Raw genomic sequence first — 22,515 nt, 5'->3', positions numbered from 1 at the left:
TCTCCATTCTCTGGCGCCAATTCGGATGCCACAGGTCCATAGCCGTTGAGCGTTAAGTCCAAGGCCCGAAGAGAAGAAAGAAAAAAACCAGACGCCAGGCTACAGGTTGCCGTTACGAGGAGTCGTCAGCGCAGGCCTTGGCAATCGCAAGTGCCCGGAGGCTCGGGATTATTAATTGCTCGTTTCTCGCATTCGCTGTGGCTGTGAGCAAGCTTTTCAGCTGCCATGTGTACTTCGCAGACGCTGTAGGTTTGTACGCGCACTCGGGTTGCGAAGCAGCATGGCGGTGCACGTCTCGCCATTCGCGAGGGATGGATCCTTCGGGTTGTGACATCCGTATCTTTATTCCCAAGTTAAGCTCACGGGGGGTGATGCGAGCTCTGAATGCCGGGCTCGGCTGGGCGAATCAGGGCCCGGCATGTCCGATTTCCCTGGCTCCTATTGATGGATCCTCGTGGTGTGCCGTGGCGTGCGTGCCCTTGGTGTGCCCTTGATATTGTTGTGGTGCCCGTCCCATCCCATCTTCGCCAATCCCCTGATGTCAACGCTGGCGACTGGCCACGCTGACAGCCAACGGGCACCCAAAGGCGACCCGCCGCGTCGACGCCCTGGCAGCGCCCCTGGGACTAAGAAGCTTCCCTGTAGCTCCCCCTGTAGCTCAGTAGGTGGAGGCTCCCTCAGAGTTCCAACAGCCCGCCGCAACCCCTGCCGCACCGCGCGCCAGCCCCCCCGTTTTCAGCCCAGCCTCCCGCAAAGGCCCACTGCACCGCTGCGCAGGCAGCCTCTATCCCGCTCTATACCGCTTTCAGCCCCCAACCACACGCAAGCCTGGGCTATACAACGCTACGACATCCGGACCCGTTGCACGCGCCGGCCGCGAAACAAGGCCCCTCCATCCCTCCATTCATCCCTCATTCTCGCAACAACATTGCCTCCTACGGCTGGCTTTGGTCCAGTCCTGTACTAACTAACTACTGCAGCTCATTCTATCCCGTCGCCGCGCCGCCTCTCGTCTTGTCTTGTCTTTCCTGCATCCATTCCCCGGTCCCGTTCTCTCCCCACGCCCTCCCTCATTGTCTGGCCGTTTCCAACCTTTCTGGGCTCCCTTCGTTTATTATTGTTGTTCTTATTAGTATTCTTTGTTTGCCCTGACGGTCCTTCTCTCCGTCTTCTGCAGCAAACAAACCCATTGTCGTTCTTTACCGCCAACGGCCGAGTTGGAGATAGACGGGTTCCGCCGATGTAAACAACCCACCTTGAACTCCACGACCCCCCTCCACTCGTGCTGCGCGCGAACACCACCATCATGGCGACCAAAGCCAAGATCAACCCCCTCAATGGGGTTCATACCGCGGGCATCTTTGCCGACATGACCGTCGATGGGCCTATTGTCGGAACCCTCGTTGCTATCGTCGATCGAGCAAAGAACCTGCCCAACCGAAAGACCATCGGCAAGCAGGACCCCTACTGTGCTGCCAGGCTAGGCAAGGAGGCAAAGAAGACTACGACTGATGTCCGCGGCGGACAGACGCCGAAATGGTAAGGCTTCATGTTGTTTGCTTACTTGGCTGAGCTCCAACTGATCATATCTCTAGGGACCAGGAACTCCGGTTCACCGTCCACGACTCCCCCGATTACTACCAGCTCAAGATCTCCGTCTTTGCCGAAGATAAGAAGACCGACCTGATCGGCGAATCGTGGATTGACCTCAGAGGCATCATCATCCCCGGCGGCGGCCAGAGAGATGTTTGGCAGACCCTCAGCTGCCGAGGAAAATACGCCGGCGAGATCAGAATCGAAATCACCTACTACGACTCACGGCCCAAACCCGAGAAGCCTGTAGCAGTGAAGCCCAAGCAGTCCGCTTCTGCCGAGTCAGAGCACGGCTCCGTCAAGCAGAGGACCCCTGTGAAAAGGCGCCCTCTACCATCTGACCCCGTCACCGGCGAAGCGCCTCCTGCCCCAGCCGCAATAGCTGCCCCTCCAGCGCCCGAACAAAACACCCCGCCACCTCGGGCACATGCCAAACAGGCCTCCCAAGGAAATTTCGTTGCCAATCAATCGCCGCTGCAGGCGGTCGAATATCACACACCACCCTCGCATCGAACCCGTCACCCAGAGCATCACTCCCCGTCGCCTCATGGAGGGACCCCGCAGGAGTATGTCACCCCCACGCGCAATGAGGCGCCTCGAGAGGTACCACGTGGGGCTCGCCGTTCGATGAACCCTTCGTACGAGGCATCCCCACGACATCTCGAAGATCGGGATTACAGCCCAAAATACCCCAGTCAACAGCCGGAGCAGATGGATCATCGGGGCCAGTTTGCCCCTCCGCAAGATGTCTACGACGCACCGCCTATGGATGACCCTAGACAGTTCCCCCCTATGGAAGAGGAACGTCCACCACCGCCACCGGCGCATCGAAGCAGACACAACAGCGGAGGCCAGGAGCTTGTGCCTAGAAACACCTTCGATGCGTCGCCGCCCAAGCCCTCGCACCCCATGAGGCATGATGTTTTGAGGAGCGAAGCTCACAGACACTCGATGCCATCATACCCGGGTCGACCAACATTTCGAGGCTACGACTCGGCCCCCTCGACTGCGCTTGTGGCTCAGAATTACGATACTTCGCCCAGGCATAGTTCCTACGACGCGAACTATGATCCTCATTACCGATCCATGCAACCCACCGTGGAGGACGTACCGGAGCACCCGAATAACTACAGGCAAAGTCGGATCCAACAGCAAGACGAGCTGTTTGATAAGGTTCCGAGCCCGGCTCCTCTCAACCTGAGTCGATCACCAGGTGGCTCTCCATTCCGAGAGGATTATTCGCCCTCGCAGCAAGCCCATGAATACCAAGACCAGAATCCATATCAAATGGTTGCTGTATCTAAATCCCGTGACCGTGGCTTCTCTCGGAGCTCGGGGCATGATCAGGATTATCAAATGGTCGCTGCGTCTCCATCCCATGGTCGTGACTACTCACGAAGCCCTGGACAGGACCAGAATTCTTATCAAATGGTGGCCGCATCTCCATCCCATGGCCGAGACTACTCTCGAAGCCCAGGTCAGGATCAGAACTCATACCAAATGGTAGCTGCATCCCCGTCGCATGGCCGAGACTACTCTCGAAGTCCGGGGCACGAGCAGAATCAGTACCAGATCGTCCCTCATCATTCCTCCGTCCATGCTCGGGAGATTTCTAAAAGCCCGGGCCAAATCTCGTACAATTCGCATAGCAGCCAGAGTCAACATTCAGGTCACAGAATGGAACTGGAAACGCGGCAAATACAAAGCTCATCCAGTCATGGAATGCCTGGGATGCCAGCATCTCTCGTCCCAGGGCTAGACCCAAGCCTCTCGCAGGAGGTAACGGATCTCATCTACGAAGATCGCCGCGGGCGACATCACTCACAGAGTGTGTCAACGCCTCCACGAGGCCGCGCACGAACCGAGTCCTACCAAGGATACGGCGATCAAGGATATGGTGATTCCCCGGACGCTTCTCAGAGCTATGCCCTAACGAAATACGATCGACGTGCTATCGCGTACAATACTGGATCCGAGCAACCGGTGACGCACTCTCGAGGCATATCCCCTGATCCTCGGACCAGTCCCGATCCCCGAACCAGCCCCAACCCCCAGCACACGATCCGACGGAAGTCGGTCAGTCCCATTCCCCCTCCAACAGAGGCCAGGAGGTTATCTGCAATTCCATTCGGACCCGACTCGTACGATGAGCTGAATCCCAGCCTTGTATCCTCCAGGGATGGGACTAGCCCTGCGCCGGATTTCATGAAAACGGAGCCGAAAAAGATCATTACTTATGATGGACGGGAAGTTGACCCTTCTGACCACTTACCTATCGAGTCATGGGCGCCGGAGCCGGAGGCGAAGCAGCAGGATCAACCGGAGCCACGATCAAGGCCGGCCCTCTCCGGAGCGCAGCCTCTCCCACCCAGCACTCGGAGGATTCCTCGATCTGGTCGACATTCGATGTCGGCTACTCTGCCCTACGGTACTCCCGATGAGCCTCGCACACCCCCTGCGAGCGCAGGCCGGACTCGCCTTCAAAAGCGCAATCCAGCTTCTGCGGGGCCGTCTCCGGCGGCGGTCAGCCCTCTGGCACCAATTTCCCCAGATAATTACCAACACAGGCAGAGCTCATACACCCCAACCCGAGGTCTGCCACGTGCAAGTACCTGGGACCAACAAAATGAGAATCGAGCACCGCAATATGGCTCTGGGCCCCCGGTTCCGGCGAAAGTGCCACTTCCGCTTATGAGCGGAGCAATCGGTGGTGGCAACGAGCTCGCATTGATGGAGGAAATGCAAAACATTGACATTGGGACGGGTAGATCACGACGAAGAGGCGGTTATTGAAGAAATGAAAGCAATGAGCAGTGGATGAAGTGAAGTGAAGTGTATTATATAGATCAACGGAACGGTTCAATGGCGTTATTACTATACAGAGGGTTCTGGATTAGGGGAGCATTGTACAATCGGATAGATAGGCTGGTTACCATCGCCTAAATAATTCATCATCCGTCACTTCAATTGGCATTTTCTTTTCTCAAGCCTGACATGTTTAATCCTCTTTTTGTGTTGCCCTGGAGAACACCACATTACAGTTGGGTTGGAGCTGGGTGTGCAGCAGAGCATAGCGCTAAACCAATAAGGTGCATGCTTTTGGGTGCCCCGCGGTGGACTTCCGCTGCCAGCCATCCCAAACCATTCTAATCTTATCGCAGAGAAAAAAAAATATCACAGCCAAGTCCCGTTGCAAGTCCCATTGAACTCGAACAACCACCACCGAACACCAGCCTTCACCATCACGAACAATGGCAGCTCAGGTGGGCCCTCTCCCACAGCTCAAGCTGCCCGCGGGGCCGACGCCGGTCACAGCAGAGCAGCGCTACTGGAAGACGTTCAAGAACCAGCTCCTGATCACGTCGCCGACCGCATACCCCGTCGTCCACATCTCGTCCAACAGCGACTCGTTTGCTGTCACGACGGGCACCCGCATCCAGATCTACTCGAACCGGACGCGCAAGCTGCTCAAGACCATCACGCGCTTCGGCGATGTTGCGCGCAGCGGAGAGATCCGGAAGGACGGCCGCGTGCTGGTTGCTGGTGACGACTCCGGCAAGATGCAGGTCTTTGACGTCAACTCGAGGGCGATTCTCAAGACGTGGGCCACGCACAAGCAGCCGGTCTGGACGACCAAGTTCTCGCCGACCGAACTTACCACTCTCCTGAGCGCGAGCGATGACAAGACGGTCCGCCTGTGGGATCTCACCACCAATGATCCTACCTCGACTTTCGTTGGCCACGGCGATTACGTCCGATCCGCAAACTTCATGCCTGGCACCATGTCGAATATGATTATCTCGGGTAGCTACGATTCCACGGTGAAGCTCTGGGATCCTAGGACAGGAAGCAACAGCGCTGTCATGACCTTCAAGCATGCCGCGCCGGTTGAGGATGTGCTGTCGATGCCCTCGGGAACGACCGTCCTGGCCGCGGCCGAGAACTCTATCAGCGTCCTCGACCTGGTTGCTGCCCGGCCTCTGCACATGATCACCAACCACCAAAAGACCGTTACCTCGCTGAGCCTTGCTTCCAATGGCCGACGGCTCGTCAGTGGTGGCCTGGAAGGTCACGTAAAAGTTTTCGAGACAACTGGCTGGAACGTCGTTTCGAGCACCAAGTACCAATCTCCTGTCCTGTCGGTCAAGGTCATCCCCTCAAGCGATGACCCCGAGTCCAGCGACCGTCACCTTGCCGTTGGTATGCAGTCTGGTGTCCTCAGCCTCCGTACCCGCCTCACTGGCCTTGAAGCCAACCGAGAAGCCGAGCGCGAGAAGGAGATGTCCGCGCTTGTGGCCGGAACCATCGAGTCACACGATGCCAAGAAGAAGAAGCGCAAGCGTCGCGTCACGGCCGCTAAGCGACTTGACATGGTCGGCGAGGGAGCCGATGTGGTCATCGCGAATGAACCTCGCACGTTTAAGAAGAAAGAACGGCCATGGCAGAGCGACCTGCGTCATGCCCGGTACGCGCGTGCGCTTGACCAGGTCCTCGACAAGTACTCGCCAGAGCACTCGCCGCTCAACGTTCTCACTCTTCTTCTCGCCCTCCGCCATCGCAGCGCGTTGCGAGATGCCCTGGAATCACGGGACGAACACACAGTCCAGCCAATCCTGAAATGGGTCTGCAGCCACATCTTCGACCCCAGGTACGTCAGTGTGTGCGTCGAGGTTGGCCTCCACCTGCTTGACCTGTACGCCGAGCTCGTCGGCGGGTCGGCGGAACTTCACGAAGGTTTCCGTACCCTGCACCGTAGAGTTAAGGTTGAGGTCGAACGAGCGCAGGTGGCGTGCCAGACCGGAGGCATGCTCGAGAGCTTGATGGTTGGGATCCTCTAAGGAACGGCGGATTCGGCGAATTGTATATCCCGGGTGTTGGGTTGCTTTGCATTGCGGTGGCGTTCAGGCGGATTTCAAAAACAGGGAGTCTTTGGACGAGGACGAGGACAAGGACGTGGACGTGATATCAGGCTTGCAGATGCAGCGGCATCAAACACCAAGCTGTGTCGCAGGGTGGTGCAGTCGGTGATCGGTCGGCACGGTAGCGTGGTAGAGGGGCTATGGAAACCAATAAAGCACACAATTGTCCACAATATCATGATCCGTCTTGTGCGTCATGGGCCGTTCCGACTGGCTGGCCTTGAAGTGTATGAACTGATCTATTGGTGCTTGCTTGCTTGCAATTGTGGCCCCAATCGCTTGGGCCGATATTGTCCTAACCAACGTGCATGAGAATCGGCAAGTCATGCTCGATGGACCGCCATGCTAGGTATTCCACCAGCGACTACGTCACCCTTGCCCTAGGAGTGAATCAAGTGTCCCATGAAAGAGGGAATTGGCCATTTGTTCAACGGGTATCCGGCTTTCGTCTCACCTGAATCGCCTTTACACGGCATCCTCACGGCGTCAACCGGCGGTCAACAGAGCGACCGTCTGCATGAGGGCTGAAACAATCGAGCCCAAGGGAAAAGAGCCTGCGCTGCATAACTAGGGCTGTCTCTGGCGTTGGCACACTCCAAACACTCGCTTTTGGTGGGCCTCCAACAGAAGTGGACTCGGGCGGACAGTGAATCACGCTGGTCCTGTTTGTCAATCGGCTAAGTTTCCTTGCTGACTGTTTCTTATCGCCTTCTCTCTTTCTTTCCTTCCACCCGCCTTTTCATCAACAACCCGGTCCCAAGCCCGCCTCACATCACAAGACAGGACATACGCCGTCTCAGGTGCCGGAAAAGATGAGCCACGAGGAGCTCCTCCTCGAGTGGTACTCTGCCCAGCAGACCATCAAAGTCGACATCGTCGGGGATTTTGCGGGGGGCGAGCCGTTTGCCATTCATGGAGAATCGCTCATCAAGTATTGCCTGGAGCAGTCTAGAGTGGATTTTGACGGTATGTGTCCTCACTCCTCACTCGCCTTAGCCCCACGAAAAAAGAGGACCGAGCGGCTGAACGAGTAATAGGCGGCTTCCAGCTCCTCCATGCCGTGTACGCAGTGGAAAGCTTCCTGAATGACCTGCAAAAGCGAGGCTGTAACTTTGACATCTTCTTCTTCCGAGACCTCGATGATGTCTGTGTCCCAGAGGGAGCAGCCGCTGCCGATGCGTACAAGTACCATCTCACGAGGGCCATTCTCATCCAGCACCTTGCGAGATCGGACATTCGATCCGAAGTCCACGAGTTCGATTCCTTCGAGAGTGATTCTTTTACCGAATTTCTATCTACTCATTCGCTGCAGTTCATCCTTTGCCACGAAGGAGATGGAGACGAAGGATCGAGGACCGTGCAACTTCGTCACCTGATCTGGAAGTTTGCCAGCCGCGGGAGACATGTTGGCATCTTCAATTTCATCGCCTGGGAGACCTCAAAGGCATGGCACCCGAGTATTTACAGACCCATTGAAGCAAGACTAATTTTTTTTTTAGGTGTTTGTTCATTTGCTGAGCGGGACGCAAGTCTCGACTGGCATGCTCGAGATCAAGACTCCTTCACGCCAGCCATCTGAGTCGTCAACGGAGAAAGAGAGCATCATCGACGAATATCTTGAGCCCGACTCCGATTCCGAATTGACCTTGAGAGAGTGGTTTGCTGTTAACTTTTGTTCTGGCGTCCTCGAGAATCTGTCATCGGACGAGATTCCCAAAGATACTCTGGACGAGCTTCATGCATTACTTCTGCACATGGCCGCACTCCGAGTGTGTTCCCTACAGAACAGAAGATGCGAAGCCACAAGCGGGGACTTTGAGGCTAAGCCTTTTCTTCGTCTCTTCTCCGAGGTCTCTCAATCCTTGGCTGCGAGCGAGTCGGAAGATTGTGAATTGACCTGGGACCTCTTCGACCTCATCGATGGACGGGTCTTCTCTTTCATGTTAAAGAAAGTCAAGACCAACAGCCCTGTACCTGCAGAGATCATGGAAGCTGCCTGCAGTCTCTGGAAGGAAGTCGCCCAAATCCAATCCGCTTATTCGAAGCCAGAATTCGACATTGCTCAACGCCCAAGCGCTCCCTCGTCGCCGCCAACCGGATCTGAGAAAAAGACCCCAGCTATCCTAGCCTTTGACCACCCGGCCTTCAGCAAATTCCTTGAGAACATCAAGGTCGACGAAGCTCAAGAGACCATCAACCCGGCTGCTAACATTGTTTTTGAAGACCTGAAACACTGGCATAACAACAAAAGCAACAACACCAGCAAACCTGTCGTTCCTTTCAACAAGAACCCCGCCCCACTCGGCTTCTTTGCTAGGAAACGCAAGCAACATCAGATGTCAGAGATTATTACATATGCAGCGAGTCTCCAAAGTGCGGCCGGAAAGATGCTCGATCCCGAAACCATTATTGTCGGGGCTCGCCATACTCCAAGCTCAGTCAGTAAGCCAGGGAAACCGCCGGCGAAAGAGACGCAGAAGAAGGGTGGGAAGCAGTCTGCCAACAAGGGCGGAAAGGAAAAAGCTCTCAAGGCTGCCCAAGAAATCCAAGATCGAAAGATCCGTGCAAAGCGTGACGATGTCATCCGGTTTTGGGCTGAGAAGTGCGCAGAGTTCGAGACGGACCCGAGTATGATCAGCAGATATCTGAAGGCAGACAAGTTCCTGGCTACACGCTCTCGGAATGATCACGGCTCTCTTAGTCCCGAGGTTCGACTCTATCTGTGCCAGATTCTTGGCAAGATCTGGCTTAAAACCCGCGAGAACGTGCGTGAAATGTCTCTCGAAGGTTAGTCGAGCACCCTCTGGAGTCCCTTCAACCCGCAAAATACTGAATTATTTAGGACTGTACCTCATTTCCATGATGTGGCACTCCCTCCAGGGGATCTCGTGGTCGGGGACTTGCACGCCGGAAATTGCAAATGCCGTGCAAGGCATTACGACGAGCCTACGGATGCCTCATCTTGATGTTAGCGTTGGGGAACCAGCTCGAAAGCTGTCCTTCCTCATCGATGTCCAAGCAGCCAAACATGCGGCGAAGCTTGTTCGAGACTATCGCATTCTCCAACTTGAACATGGCGGCCCTTACATGGAACGACGATTTGACTCAAAGCCCGACCCGCGTGTACCGTTCGAGCCGGATGCTTGGCAACGGAAGGTTCTTGACTCCATTGACGCCAATGAAAATCTTCTGGTCGTTGCTCCCACTTCTGCGGGAAAAACCTTCATCTCGTTTTACGCCATGAAGAAGGTGCTTGAGGAGAACGATGATGCCGTGCTGGTTTATGTGGCGCCCACGAAAGCCCTGGTCAACCAGATTGCTGCTGAAGTCGAGGCCAGGTTCTCGAAGTCTTATCACAACAAGGCGGGCAAGTCTGTTTGGGCAATCCATACCAGAGATTATCGTATCAACAACCCCAGCGGGTGCCAGGTCTTGGTCACCGTGCCTGACGTCCTGCAGACCATGTTGCTGTCGCCTTCAAATGCCGCCCAGCCGACTTCCTGGTCACGCCGCGTCAAGAGAATCATCTTCGATGAAGTTCATTGTATTGGCCAGGCTGAAGACGGTGTCATCTGGGAACAGTTGCTGCTGTTGGCACCATGCCCCATCATCGCACTATCCGCCACGGTAGGAAACCCCAATGAATTCCGAGATTGGTTACGAGTGGCGAGAGGAAAGAAGGGCTCGGATATGACCATGGTGGTCCATGACGTGCGATACTCCGATCTCCGCAAGTTCATATACCAGCCGCCGCCTGGAGAGTTCACCTTCGGCGAGCTCGCGAAAACTCCTCGGCTACCTGTCCCCGGATTGGATGAGGGTAACGCTATCAGTCCAAACTTCAAGTTTGTGCATCCCGTTGTTGCACTCAAAGACCAGTACGTGCTCATTCTCAATCATTCTCAAAACCACACAAAATACTAACACGTCCCAGTAACCGTGCCGCGCTGGACGACCTGACCTTGGAGGCCAGGGACTGCCTCACACTGTGGGAAAAGATGAAGGAACATCTTTCGCCTGACCTTATGAGTAAATATGATGCTTTGGATCCTAAAAAAGTCCTGCCACACATTGTCTCCAAATCCGACATTGTCGGATGGGAGAAGGGTCTGAAAGCGGCTCTTCGACAGGTTATGGAGGCATCTGATTCATCTCTCAAGACGCTCCAGACTAGCCTTGACCCAACGGGGCAGCAAAACGGCGCTCTGAAGTCGACGGAGACGACGGAGAAGTACATTGAGCAACCCTTCCAAGAGGTTGACCATGTTGTGAGCCTCTTTTCTCTGGTCTGTGAGCTTCACTCACAGGACGCGCTGCCAGCGCTTGCCTTCAACTACGATCGTATGGAGTGCGAGAGAGCCGTTGCTTACATGGCCGAAAAAATGGAAGAGAGAGAGCAAGAATGGAAGGACGGGGATGCTGCTTGGAACAAAAAGGTCCAGGACTTCAAGCAATGGGAGAAGCTAATGGCAGATCAGCGTGAGTCCAAGGCTGGTGCCCGAGTCAAAGATGCAGCTGGCGATGCGTCAAAGGTCTCCAAGCTAGACCTTGCTCGCGATGAGGGAAGCGCAGACATCAGCCAGTGGAAGAGCTTTGATATAAATGCTCCGCTGGACCCATACAGCTTTGCCGATACAACAAAGGTGCAAAAGTCGGAGTTTGACCAGATGGTTCGGACTTTGCGCCGGGAAAAGGTCACACCGTTGTTGATGAAGGCTCTTGAAAGGGGTTTAGGAGTCCATCACGCGGGTATGAACAGACGATACCGCCAGATGTAAGTGCAGAGACTCCTTTGATCGAGACACTTACTCATACAAACCAGTGTTGAAATTTTGTTCCGGAGAGGATACCTCAGAGTCGTCGTTGCCACCGGGACTCTCGCTCTGGGAGTCAACATGCCCTGCAAGACGGTCATCTTCAGCGGAGACTCGGTCTTCCTCAACACGCAAAACTATCGTCAAGCTTCAGGTCGTGCCGGACGACGAGGATTCGATCTCCTGGGCAACATTGTCTTCAATGGTATTCCCCATGAACGTGTGTACGAGATCATGGCTTCGCGGCTTCCCGACCTAAAGGGCCAGTTCCCCATCTCAACGACTCTGATCCTCCGCTTGTTCGGTCTTTTGGATGGCACCAAAAACTCGGAATTTGCCATGGATTCGGTCAAGGCCTTGCTATCGCAGAACAAACTGTACCTCGGCGGACCGGATGCGGATCTGTCGGTGAGGCACCACGTGCGCTTCTCCATCGAGTATCTGAGAAGACAAAACCTCCTTTCTGCAAGCGGAGCACCACTGAACTTTGCTGACCTCGTCGGACACCTGTACTTCACTGACAACTCGGTGTTTGCATTCCACTCTTTGCTGCGTGGTGGTTACTTCCACAAGCTATGTGCAGACATAGAAAAAGATCCCAAGAATGTTCTTTTCGAGATGATGCTGGTGCTCAGCCACTTGTTTAGCAGAATCCCTGTTCGGCGCGTCAAGGAGTCGAATGACAAAATTCGAAAGGCTCCCTCTGTCATTCTTCCGAAGCTGCCAGAAGCCGCCGAGACCATGCTCGTCCAGCACAACGGAGAGACATTGTCCATCTTCAAGGACTGCGTCCACTCCTACATCAACCAATACCTCGGCGATAAGCCGGACCGTACGATGCCATTTACTCAGACTGCAGTTGGACCATCGGAAGCTACTGGGGGAGCGTCCCTGGGTTGTGAAGGCACTACGATTCGATCTCCGTTTGTATCCCTCTCTGGATTTGGAGACGACTTCGACACTGTCCAGGATCTCTGCTCTACAGTCCGAGGAGATGTCTTCCTCGAGGAGTCTCTGATTCCGCAAATCCAGATTTGGCCGAATGACACTAGTACTGATCTCAATTCGTACATTCTGGATTTCTACAAACATGGTAGCTTGGAAGACTTGGTGCGCGAGAACCGCATCAAAGTCGGAGACGTGTGGTTTTTCCTCAAAGACTTCTCCATGACGCTCAAGGCCATCATATCTAGCCTGAAGAACTTGATTGGTTTGGAGACAAGCGGAGACGACGACAGCGATGGGTCGGACGAGAGTGACACCGAGGAGCTCGGGGGGAAACAGGAAGCTGCCAAGCCGGTAGCGGCCAAGGAAAAGAAGGAGGATCCTGCCAAGAAGAAGAAGAAGGCCAAGGTTCTCGACAGTTGGGATGATGGAAGCAGCGAATCGGAGTCAGAGCCAGCATGGGACGATTCGGATGAGGAGGATTCCACCCCTCCACCTTCATCGGCGCAAAGTTCCCTTGGCGGTGGGTTGTTGAATGTCCTCAAGGCCTTTGAGCTGTTGCAGGAAGATTACGAGGCCAAGTTCATGAAGATCGGAGCTTGATCTGGCTGTTGGATGGAGGGAATGAAACCGAAAAACGAGGGTTACTCTCAGCCAAGAATAGCACGTAAGAGATTATCTGTCGATTAGATGTGAAACATTGGTGCATCTCTGTCATAGTCTATCTGTTGTAGTCGTCCATCTCTTCGGCTTTAGTGTGCTGTCCCAACTCGGTAAACTGTGTGGCAACTGTCTTTCTGCGGTAAGAAGAGAAACTCGGAGCTTCGGGGTTCATGACGGTTTACATGACACAGCTCTATGAAGAAGCGAAGATGATTGCCAGGCGTTGTACGAAATGCCATGCCGTCAAGATTAGTATACAAAAAAAAATACCCCGAGACTATCTTGGTCCCCGACATGCCAGCCATGCCAACCCTTCTCTCGCCCAGTTCCTCACACGCAACATCTCCCAGCTCGCACATCACCGACTCCCAGCCGCCTCTATCGCCGCCTGCCGTATGCAACTCCCGAGGTCATGTCTCCATCACGTGTCTGGCTCCCAATTCCTCGGGACGGCGTCATCTAGAAACGCACCCCAGGCCGTGGAGCTCGCCAGTTATGCATCCCACCAGCCCTGCTTTACTATGCCCTCGACCAGGCTCCCTCCCCCTAGAGCAAGCAAGGGATCGCAGTCTGCAACCAACAGCCTAGAAGCAAGCTAGGATGCTCGCGTTGGCTCCCCGAGAAGGCTTCTGGAATCCGGTGGGGTGATGTCTACACGACGGGCACCCCCCTCCCTCGCTCTCGCTCCGCATTCGGAGCATCTCATGTTCATCATCGGAGATGCTGCACAGCGAGGGGCACTGACCTCGGAGCAGCCCCGGACAGGCGAGAAGTGGTGTCATTGATAGGGAACAGGGGCCGATCGACAAGCAGAGACGCCGGCGATCAGACAAGGATACAGCAAATAGACAGGCATACAACAACAACAATAACAAATAAAAACAGGCATGCAATGGTACACAAGCACACACGTATACACGCACAGGCCAAGACGGCTCCAGGTAAAGGTACGCAGCGCTATGTAGCACAGTACTTTGTCGGATGGATGGCCAGCTCTCCATCCATCTCTCGCTTAACATCATCGGCACAACCACATCGGGACGCAACTGACAAGGGCTACGCGGCCGTTCTGATCTTCATCTCGTCTGCAAACATGATCCCATCGGACATCCATCTCCGACCGCTCGTAAGGCCATTATTCCACCAATCCAATCAAACTCGCAACATCTGTCCATGTCTCGGATCGGCATCGTTTCATCATGCATCTTCACCAACCAGCTAGTACTCTGTACACACAACATTGCGACAACCATGTCCAAGGTGGCACTGAGCCAAACAAAATTCAATCAAGTTTCTCAATTCTCTCATCTAAGCGCTGGCATAGCCAGGACTGCCATCCTCCGTAACCCAGGAACTATCCAATTGTGAACTTTCCAGAGTCCTCCACTCATGCCACCCAACGTTTGCCCACTACCAGGGCCCAAATTGCTATTCCAACGACCGCTTCCTCCTTGTTCCTCCTCACACTATCACAAATGTGATATCCATGTTGCTCAAAGCTGTCGTAGCTGATCCACAAAACAAAGCCGTGCAATGCAAGCCATATAAACAAAACACAAGTAATGACAGCCCTCTAAATCCATGGATGTATGTACATGCACTAAGTGAGATATCGAGTGCCGGGTTTGCACCCGAGGGGGAATAGTCTTCTGCCACGCCGTCGTTGATGGTACAGTGGTCGAACAGGTGCCCTGATCGGCTCATACCAGATCATGACTCCCACCTTGAGTCGACAATGCGGATCGTGTTTGCCACACCGAGAAGAGGGGTCGTATGTGTGCAGGGGGTATTTGCTCTATTCTCAGAGTTCATCGTCTCGGTGGCGTATAATGCTCAAGGGCCACGCAACTCTCCGTACACTGGCTGGGGGGGAAAAAGAAAAGTATATAATGTCAGGTTCAAGTTGAACCATTTTCCAAACGCCGTTTTCATGATGATTAATGGAAAGAAAGTCCTCAACGCCTCAATCAGCCGATTGTGTGTGGTGAGAGCCGTGGTGAGAGCCGCGGTGGACCAAATTCATCACTGCCCATGTGGCGAGACCTGCAAGTGATGGGGCATCGGTCGTGCGAGCATCTGCTCGTTCATTGGGTGAGGCACCTGCGGTGGCGCAGCCATCGGTGCAGGCCTGGGGGTTTGGTATCCCGGCGCGCTGGTGCTGCCACTCGAGAAGCTTGAGTTTGCCCTTGCCTCGGGGTTCTGGAAGAGATCTCTTTGGAGGCCTTCGAGGATATGCATGTCGATTCTCAGAGAGCTCGTCCCGGTAGCCGACTGTCTCAAGAAAAGGATGGTCCTCTGGAAGAGGCTTTTCAACAGCTCTTCATTAACATAGGTGTGAAGAACAGGATCCTTGAAGGCGGCTGAGAGAACCAGCAGATTTCCCCATTGACTAAGAGATGGTCAGTTTAAATTATCGAGCATCAGAGGGGAACAACTTACGCGTGTGCTGTACCGAAGACGTTGGTAATGATGGGTCGCTCTACACCAAGTCCATGGAAAGCGCGAGTGCTTTCAATCAGAGCCTTGATTCCCTTCTTAGCAAGCTCCACAACCTTGGGGTCAATATCGCCGTGTGTTCTCGTTTTGGGGTGGATCACAGGAGCAATGACGTCCTGACGAAACTCAGACGTCACTGTGGGGAAGTTGGGGCTGGATGGGTGGTTCTTCACCGAGTGCGAGAACTGAAGGATCTGCCGAACAAAGGGTCGATAGGTGATCACCTGGGCGCCCCAGTACTTCGCTCGTAGTCGTGCCGCCAGGATATCATCTGCCGGGAGATCGTCCTCTCGGAAGGCAAAGCTGGGAGCTACCCAGTGCATCCCCGAAACCGCATCGGATACAACACTGACGTTTCTGAACTGGTCCTTCTTGATCTTGCTAGGGTCTTCGGGGGCATAGAACATTCGATGGATGCTGTTGAGATGTGTTCGGAGATACAACTGTCCGGGGTAGCTGTCCAGGATTCGTTGGTTGTAGCCTTCGAGAAGACTCATGTTCGGATGCGGCATGTCGTCCTCGTAAGATAGGAGTCCTGAGGGGGGAAGTTGAAGCTCCGCAATGAGATCACTCTCGAGTTGCAGGCAAGTCCAGAAAGTCAAAGCCAGCTGGTTGTACTTTGTCTCCTGGATGAATTCGCTGTTTCGCTTGATTCTCCGCAACTTGTCCAGGCTCCTGAATTAACGGTTAATGGTATGTTCAAAGATACAAGCTCTTAGAAAAGGAATGAACTTACGGTCTCATAATGACCTGCAACTTGTGACTGGCCTTGTGAATGAATGCGAAGCTCTCCATTGGCCGTCCCAACTGGCCGTGGTATAAGCCAGCAAAGATGTTGGCATAGACATTCTTCATGTTATTGTATGCACCGGTGTGGTTTCCAAGAATATCGGTGGCGTATGCAAAGTACTCCAGACCAGGAATCACCTCGTAGTTCTTCTTCAGGCTATACCCAGAGCGCAAGCCTCCAACACCATGGATGGAAGAGCGCCGACTGTGTATTCCTCGTTCCTGTTCCTTCGGAGACGGCAGCCCGGAGGAGTGCGAGTGGGATGAGTAGGCTGGCGGAGAACCCTGTGTAGGCGACGGTGGGACACCTCCATTACGTGTGATGGGGCTTCCATGGGGCATAGGATCCGACGAGTGCACAACGTCGGGCACATTGTCCCGATATAGACATATTTTTCCCAGTGCGAGGACACTGAGAACTAGTGCGCTATGAATCGATCGGTCTGGTCGACCAGCCCGCGGGGGCGCAGGGGTGGCAGGTTCGGATCCGTCAGGTCCAGGTGATCGCTTTCTCTTCGCGCCTGTGGTCTCCGGGGTCTGTGAGCCTCCACCGACGGCAAAAGCAGGCTTTGAGGTTTGAGGCTTAGATGATCTTGGGTGCGAGGTGGGGAGGGTATCCAAAAAGTGTCGAACCCAGTCGTCGAGGAACTTGGGCTGGATGATGGGGTGCATGTTCAAGATATGTTCCTTGAAACTCTCCACGTACAGCCACACCTTCGCTTCCGAGAAGTCGGGATTGCCGTCGACTGCCAAAACACCGCCCTTGTACTCGACTTGATCAGGTGGGCTAAGACCGCCGAGCTGGCCCCAATCGGCAGCAGGCGATGGCGAAGCCATGTCGGATGAATCGTCTGCCATGTCAAGAGTTCCGTGATCGGTCGGTTCTCGGATATGCCGTGATGGGTGAGAGTCTTCGCCGCGCCCATAGACAATCAAGACGCCCCTGTTCTGCTCTTGACTGATGGGGTATTCGCTAATAAATCGAATCCCTTCGCGTTCGAGGAGATGCTTAGTTAGCTCGCGGATTGATGGCCAGTCCAGGAGCAAGCCGGCAAGAGTCGTGTGGTTAATGGGGATGGCAGGCTCTCCAGGAGGAACTGGTGGGCCTGGCTCAACCTCCATCTCGTCCTCGGCCATCATTCGTAGGGGCATATGATCTGAGGAAGGGTGGTCTCTCGGTGTTTCGCTGGGGTAATAACCTTCACCGCCGGAATTACCGTTGGTGATATAAGGAGAAGGAGGTGGGCGTTTGTACTCCTCTTCAGCTACGGGTTCGTGTTTCAGTTCCAGAGGGGTGGCGTTTTTGGGTAACAATGACTCCATTTTAACGAGCCTCTGGTCAAACCTTCCAAGGTGGTTCATGATGGTGGACAAGGTACCTTGGACGGCTGTGAGTCCGTCCAGAATGTCAGCCTGAGCTTTATCGGTGCTATTTCCATTGTGTTAGTGTGATGAAGATTTTCGGTCCACGGGTTGAGGCATACGCTTTTGGCACCGGGTCTCTATATTTGCACTCCACGCCTTTTTCCTTACACGTTTTACACGGTTTCGTCTCGTCGCACTTCGCTTTGAGTTGTCGGCAACTATCGCAAGCCTGCATCTACTGTCAATAATTTTCTCGCAAACCGAACGAGGTCGATTCTAACCTGAGATGCGCGGGTGTTCTTCTTCTTTGGCGCTGACGACGTGTAGACATTGTAAAACGCCGAGTCGTGGTTTGAAGAATAACCTCCATGCTGCTCGTAAGATGGCTGATGGGACACGGGGGTGGGAGGAGGGTAGCTGGGAGCCCGGTAGCCACCCGGGGTCGGGGGCATCGAGGGTGCGTTTTCGTAACTCATGTGTCGCGGTTGGCTCTCCGAGTAGGGGCCCGGAGGTGGAGGTGGAGGAGGATGCGCGAGATGCGGTGTTGACGGCAAGCCCTCAGGCCCAGGCGCATGACCTGTCGAGCTCGGTCGGCGCTGGTCTTCGGCAGGGTCCCGCTTTATGGGAGGATCCCGTGAAGAATACGGTTGGTACGCTGGATGCGCCGGTGAGGGAGGAGGCTGGTGGGGATGCTGGTGCTGTGGCGGTGGTTGTTGCTGCTGCTGAGGCGGCGGCTGCCGGTAGTGGTCTTGCATGTGCGCATATGGCTCTGGCTCATGATGCCGACGATCAGCTTCTGGGTGCAGCGGAGGAGCAGAGGCGGGAGCTGGTGTCGGCGGCGCAGATGGGTGTTCGATGGATCGTGGAGGGTAATGCGGATATGGGTTCGAGGCGGGATGGTGAAGAGGCCCAGGAGGGGGCGGAGGCGGCGGCAGTTGGTTCGACTGTGGATGATGATGAGGATGAGGATGTGGAAGCGATACGCCTTGCTGTGGTGCGCCGGCCGGCCATGAAGAAAGGCGAGGCCGTTTACTGTCGGGTCCTGGATCCATGCTTGGCTTGGTGTGCTATATATGTATAGTCGTACCTGCACACATAATCAGGAGTGCGAAGAGAAAAGCTGGGACCACAGAGAGGCGGTGGCCATGGATGGAGAGCTTTGGCGGAGGCGAGGCGCGAGGGTCCCGGGGGAGTGAGTGAAGCTTCCTGGTGGTCCTGGTAGTCGGGAGCTGGAGGGGCGGGTGTTAATTGGGCCCTTTCAGCAATGGCAGTTCAAGACCGGGTCGGCATGGGGGCGGGCGTGTCCGGAATGAACTGGGGATGACGACAAGTACGAAGTACCGCAACTCCGTACTGTCAACACAGAGACGGTATGTAATGGTACTGGTAGATGTTGAAGAGAGAAGGATGTGTCGAGTAGTCAGTGAAGTGCAAGCCCCCAGATGGCCCCGGCGGCGCGGCGGGATCAGCAGTTGGGCAGAGACGAGATTCGACAAGCTCTTCGGTCCAGGGACCAGCGACCAGCGACCAGCGACCAGCGACCAGCAACCAGCTACGGGCGACCAGCTACGGGCGACGGGCGACGGTGGGGCAGACGCGACGCCGCAAGGAAGACTGAGAGGGCGAGATGAGGCGAAGCGAGGCGGCAGACGAAGGGCGGAAGCGGAAGAGGAAGAATGGGAGGTGTGTGAGGTGTGAGTGGAAGTCTGGGAGAGGCCCGAGTTTGACGGATGGGCGAGTTAGGATGCTGTCTGGTTGGTCGTAGTATGATGTCGACGTTGAGTTGAGAGCGAGCGCAAACGCAGGACTGGCGCACCGGCGCTGGTGCTGGGACTGGGGACCCGGAACAGCCTCAAGAGCAAAAAGACGGTCTGAGCCGGGGGTGCGCGAGCAGCTAGAGACTGCTGGGAACCAATTGATGAACCGACCCTGCCGACTTTTGACAGTCGGAGAAGCTAGCAGGGCCCAGGGGTGTGGAAGAACCTGGCTGTTGGCGGCGACTGGGGATGATGTTGTCGAGGAGGTCCCCTGCGAGCCCGTTTTTTTCTGCCACCCACACGCCTGCCGTTGGAGATGCGAGTGGGCGAAAGTCACTGTACCTGGAACCGCCTGGGCTAGGGCCGCCAGGTACTCGGAGAAGGGGGGGTCCTTAGGGCCGTACGAAGTACTTCTGCAGCGTAAGTGCTTGCGCAAGGTACCTCCGCTACGTAAGACCTGGGCAATGGCAACGGTCGTGCGCTTCGGCTGAGGCCTTGCTGGGAGGGCTGGGCGGAGGCGAAGGGTCCAGCGGGGGGTGGATATTGGGCATGATGAATGACAAAGAAGTACGGTCGGCCGGTTAGTTACTGCCGCACCAGGCCAGGTGAGATGGATGCGATGGAGTTGGGGAGGGAGGGAGGGAGGGGGGCGTAGTCGTAGTCGTATGAGGAGGGAATTGGGGAGCGCAAGCAAGCAAGCAAACAAGCAGGTCAGGTCAGGTCAAGTGGGAGCAGAGCAGTGCAGAACAGGAAAAAAGCAAGCAAGCAAGCGCGAGATGCGACGACGCACGCCAACTCAACACCGCAAGTTAGGACGAGGCAGAGGAAAGACTGGAAAGTGGCGGACAAGGCGAGACAGGGCAGAGACCAGCCAACGGCGCGGTCGTGGATGCATCCGAGCAGCCATAGCAGTCTGTACGAAGTAGGTGCCGCAGCCACTAGTTACCTTAGGTACGCTTAGCCACAGGAGCCAGGCCACAGGAGACAGAGCAGCCAGAGAGCACCCCGGAGACGCGCAAAAGAGAACGGGAGATGGAAGGAGGAGCGTGCAACGTCGCGAGCGAGCGTGGCCCGCCCAGCGCCGCGGTGGACCACGGACCAGGTGGACACACTGGGTGGACTGGAGGGCTGGTGGTGGTGGTGCTGCTGGTGGAGGAGGAGGCCGAAGTGGCGTGGAGTCCGCGCAGCACCATGGGCGTCGAGTAGCGCGCGACGGGTCCGGAGGGTTTCGAAACTACAGTGGGTACATTTGATCTCGTGGATGCGTGACTGTGCTTGGAGCTGCTTGGGGTGCCCATTATAGGCAATTCAGTCAGCGAAGCCTCCAGGGTGTGTGAAATGCGACAGACGACATCCTGGGCCTGTCCAGCCTTCCAGGTCCGGGTCCAGGTCTAGGTCCAGGCCTAATTCAGCCCGGCCGTGAGTACTGTACTATGTACGTAGCACGACGAATTATGGCGCGAAAGGTACGGTTATGGGCGTACCCTTTGTTCCTCCGGGGGTTGAGGTAGGCGTCGTGATTACGGGTGGAGGAGGTGGGATGGACGATGGACAGGATGCGGCGGGATAACATGGAACAGCGAGCGTGGTCGGATAGTTGACTGAAGGATTGGGGGCACGTCCATCCCTCCGCTATCAGCCATCGTCCATCCCACCACCCGCAACCCGCAACCCACATCCCACCTCGATAGCGACCGATACATGTGTACCTCCGTACGACAGCCCAGCCAGCGTACAGGTCACCACATCAGCGCGCTCCTTCGTGTAGGGTCCGTGTGTCGCGGAACGGAGGTGGAGGTCGTGGTGGTGGTGGTGGTGGGCGACTGGTGGTGGGAGCTGTGAGCTGCGGTGCCACGTGAGGGGCTGGTTTGGGGGGGGATGGCAATGTACGTACCAGCAGGTAGGGTCACTGCTAGAAGCGGGGCCGAGGGAAAGAGACCAAAGACAGGGAAAGTTTCCGAGTGCGTGCAGGCGAAGAAAAGTGACCAGCTGCTGCAGCTGCTGCAGAGACACTGCTGCAGAGACACAGGTCTCAAAGCCAAGCCACAGAGCACGGAGCGCAGAGGCGGCCTCACCCGCGGGAAAACCCTCATTAATTGCCACAGACCAGACCAGAAACTTGCGGCGCGCGTGGCGGCAGGCAGTCCTCCTCCCTCTCCCTCTGGCCGTTTTGGGGATTGAGTCCGTCCCGTTTGAGCTGAAATCCAGGTACCCGTCCGTCATTTTAGTCCGCCGCCATCCGCCTCATCCTCGGTCGTGCCGCCGAAAATACGTACTGGCGTATTCTCTGCCCACCATCCATCCATCCTTCCATCCCTCATCCCTCATCCACTCATCCACTCATGTAATGAGAAGCATTGACCTCATGCTGAGCCAAGAAAACGCCGCGACCAAATACCTACTTGATCGGTCTCATGGTCTCGACATTGACCATGGCCACGCATGGCCAGGCTGGCCACCAGGCGGTCAGAGCCCTCTGCTAGCCCATCCCTCGCAACATGGACCACCAGACCGATCAATGGATGACGAAATGAATTTACCATAGTAAAATCATTCACGTCGCAGATCCTGAGTCAGTGCCGTGGTAGGCGCGCTCATGCGGGAGCATGCGCAGAAGATTCAAGGAATGGGACGAGCAAGCCAACCAACGTCAAGCACCGAGCGGCCCAGACCGACTGAAAAAAAAAACGTCGTCGTCGGGTCGGCCGCAAGTCACAGCCCATGCTAACTACTAGCTGCGACCCAGCAAACGGGCATTGTCGATCCCATCCGTTAACACGGGATGGGATACGTATGTACGGTACGTACATGCGGGTGGATAACCGACGTGCAGGACCTTCAACGCCTTGACATTCCTGCTGCACCTGATCAGATGTGAGCCTCATGTCATCCAATCGGTACATGGCTGGCCTACTAGCATCGCATCCTAACGCAATCCCGACCCATCATCGGCAATCAGCGACTCTTTGACAGCCAACGCAATCACCAGATTCACTAGACAATGGCCCAGAACTCGTCTCGTTCCTGCACCGTTGTTGGGTCACCATGCGGTGTGCGTTGCATCGCTTCCGTCCGCCTTAACCCCAAACTAGAGTACAAGCGCTCGGCGCGGAACGCCAGTTGGTATTACAAGTCTCTTGTGTCATGATTGCCACGACCACCACTTCAGACAGA

At 55.5% G+C, this 22,515-nt stretch overlaps 4 protein-coding genes across 4 annotated transcripts; 3 read left to right on the top strand and 1 right to left on the bottom strand.

The window, feature by feature from the left end:
* Positions 1–1,306: 1,306 nt before the first annotated feature.
* On the top strand, positions 1,307–4,386 carry BGZ61DRAFT_477687 (uncharacterized protein; the record flags this gene model as incomplete). The annotated part of the gene is made up of 2 exons (XM_046248931.1): positions 1,307–1,539; positions 1,596–4,386. 2 exons carry the CDS (start codon positions 1,307–1,309, stop codon positions 4,384–4,386), a joined length of 3,024 nt encoding a protein of 1,007 aa, XP_046104739.1.
* Positions 4,387–4,549: 163 nt separating this feature from the next.
* Positions 4,550–6,730, top strand: BGZ61DRAFT_451185 (WD40-repeat-containing domain protein). The gene has a single exon (XM_046245801.1). The coding sequence runs from the start codon at positions 4,845–4,847 to the stop codon at positions 6,429–6,431; it is 1,587 nt and encodes a 528-aa protein (XP_046104738.1). The 5' UTR covers positions 4,550–4,844; the 3' UTR covers positions 6,432–6,730.
* Positions 6,731–7,324: 594 nt separating this feature from the next.
* Positions 7,325–12,874, top strand: BGZ61DRAFT_477685 (uncharacterized protein; the record flags this gene model as incomplete). Its single annotated transcript, XM_046248930.1, has 6 exons — positions 7,325–7,478; positions 7,550–7,917; positions 8,012–9,299; positions 9,355–10,390; positions 10,447–11,286; positions 11,335–12,874. The coding sequence occupies 6 exons, from the start codon at positions 7,325–7,327 to the stop codon at positions 12,872–12,874; spliced, it is 5,226 nt and encodes a 1,741-aa protein (XP_046104737.1).
* Positions 12,875–14,797: 1,923 nt separating this feature from the next.
* Positions 14,798–18,893, bottom strand: BGZ61DRAFT_236080 (uncharacterized protein). Its single transcript, XM_046238276.1, has 5 exons — positions 17,866–18,893; positions 17,704–17,813; positions 16,167–17,648; positions 15,374–16,105; positions 14,798–15,323 (listed from the first exon to the last, which is right to left on the bottom strand). Exons 1-5 carry the CDS (start codon positions 18,634–18,636, stop codon positions 14,957–14,959), a joined length of 3,462 nt encoding a protein of 1,153 aa, XP_046104736.1. The 5' UTR covers positions 18,637–18,893; the 3' UTR covers positions 14,798–14,956.
* Positions 18,894–22,515: the final 3,622 nt, after the last annotated feature.

The sequence above is a fragment of the Ilyonectria robusta genome (assembly GCF_021365365.1).
Source record: "Ilyonectria robusta strain PMI_751 chromosome Unknown BGZ61scaffold_9, whole genome shotgun sequence".
Lineage (NCBI taxonomy): Eukaryota > Fungi > Ascomycota > Sordariomycetes > Hypocreales > Nectriaceae > Ilyonectria > Ilyonectria robusta.
This window is presented reverse-complemented; position numbering and strand designations above follow the sequence as displayed.

Coding starts and splice junctions, on each gene's coding strand:
- BGZ61DRAFT_451185 (XM_046245801.1), top strand. CDS start 4,845: ATGGCAGCTCAGGTGGGCCCTCTCCCACAGCTCAAGCTGCCCGCGGGG.
- BGZ61DRAFT_236080 (XM_046238276.1), bottom strand. CDS start 18,636: ATGGATCCAGGACCCGACAGTAAACGGCCTCGCCTTTCTTCATGGCCG. Junction 17,814..17,865: donor AGAACACCCGCGCATCTCAG/GTTAGAATCGAC, acceptor CAGTAGATGCAG/GCTTGCGATAGTTGCCGACA. Junction 15,324..15,373: donor GTCTTCGGTACAGCACACGC/GTAAGTTGTTCC, acceptor ACCATCTCTTAG/TCAATGGGGAAATCTGCTGG.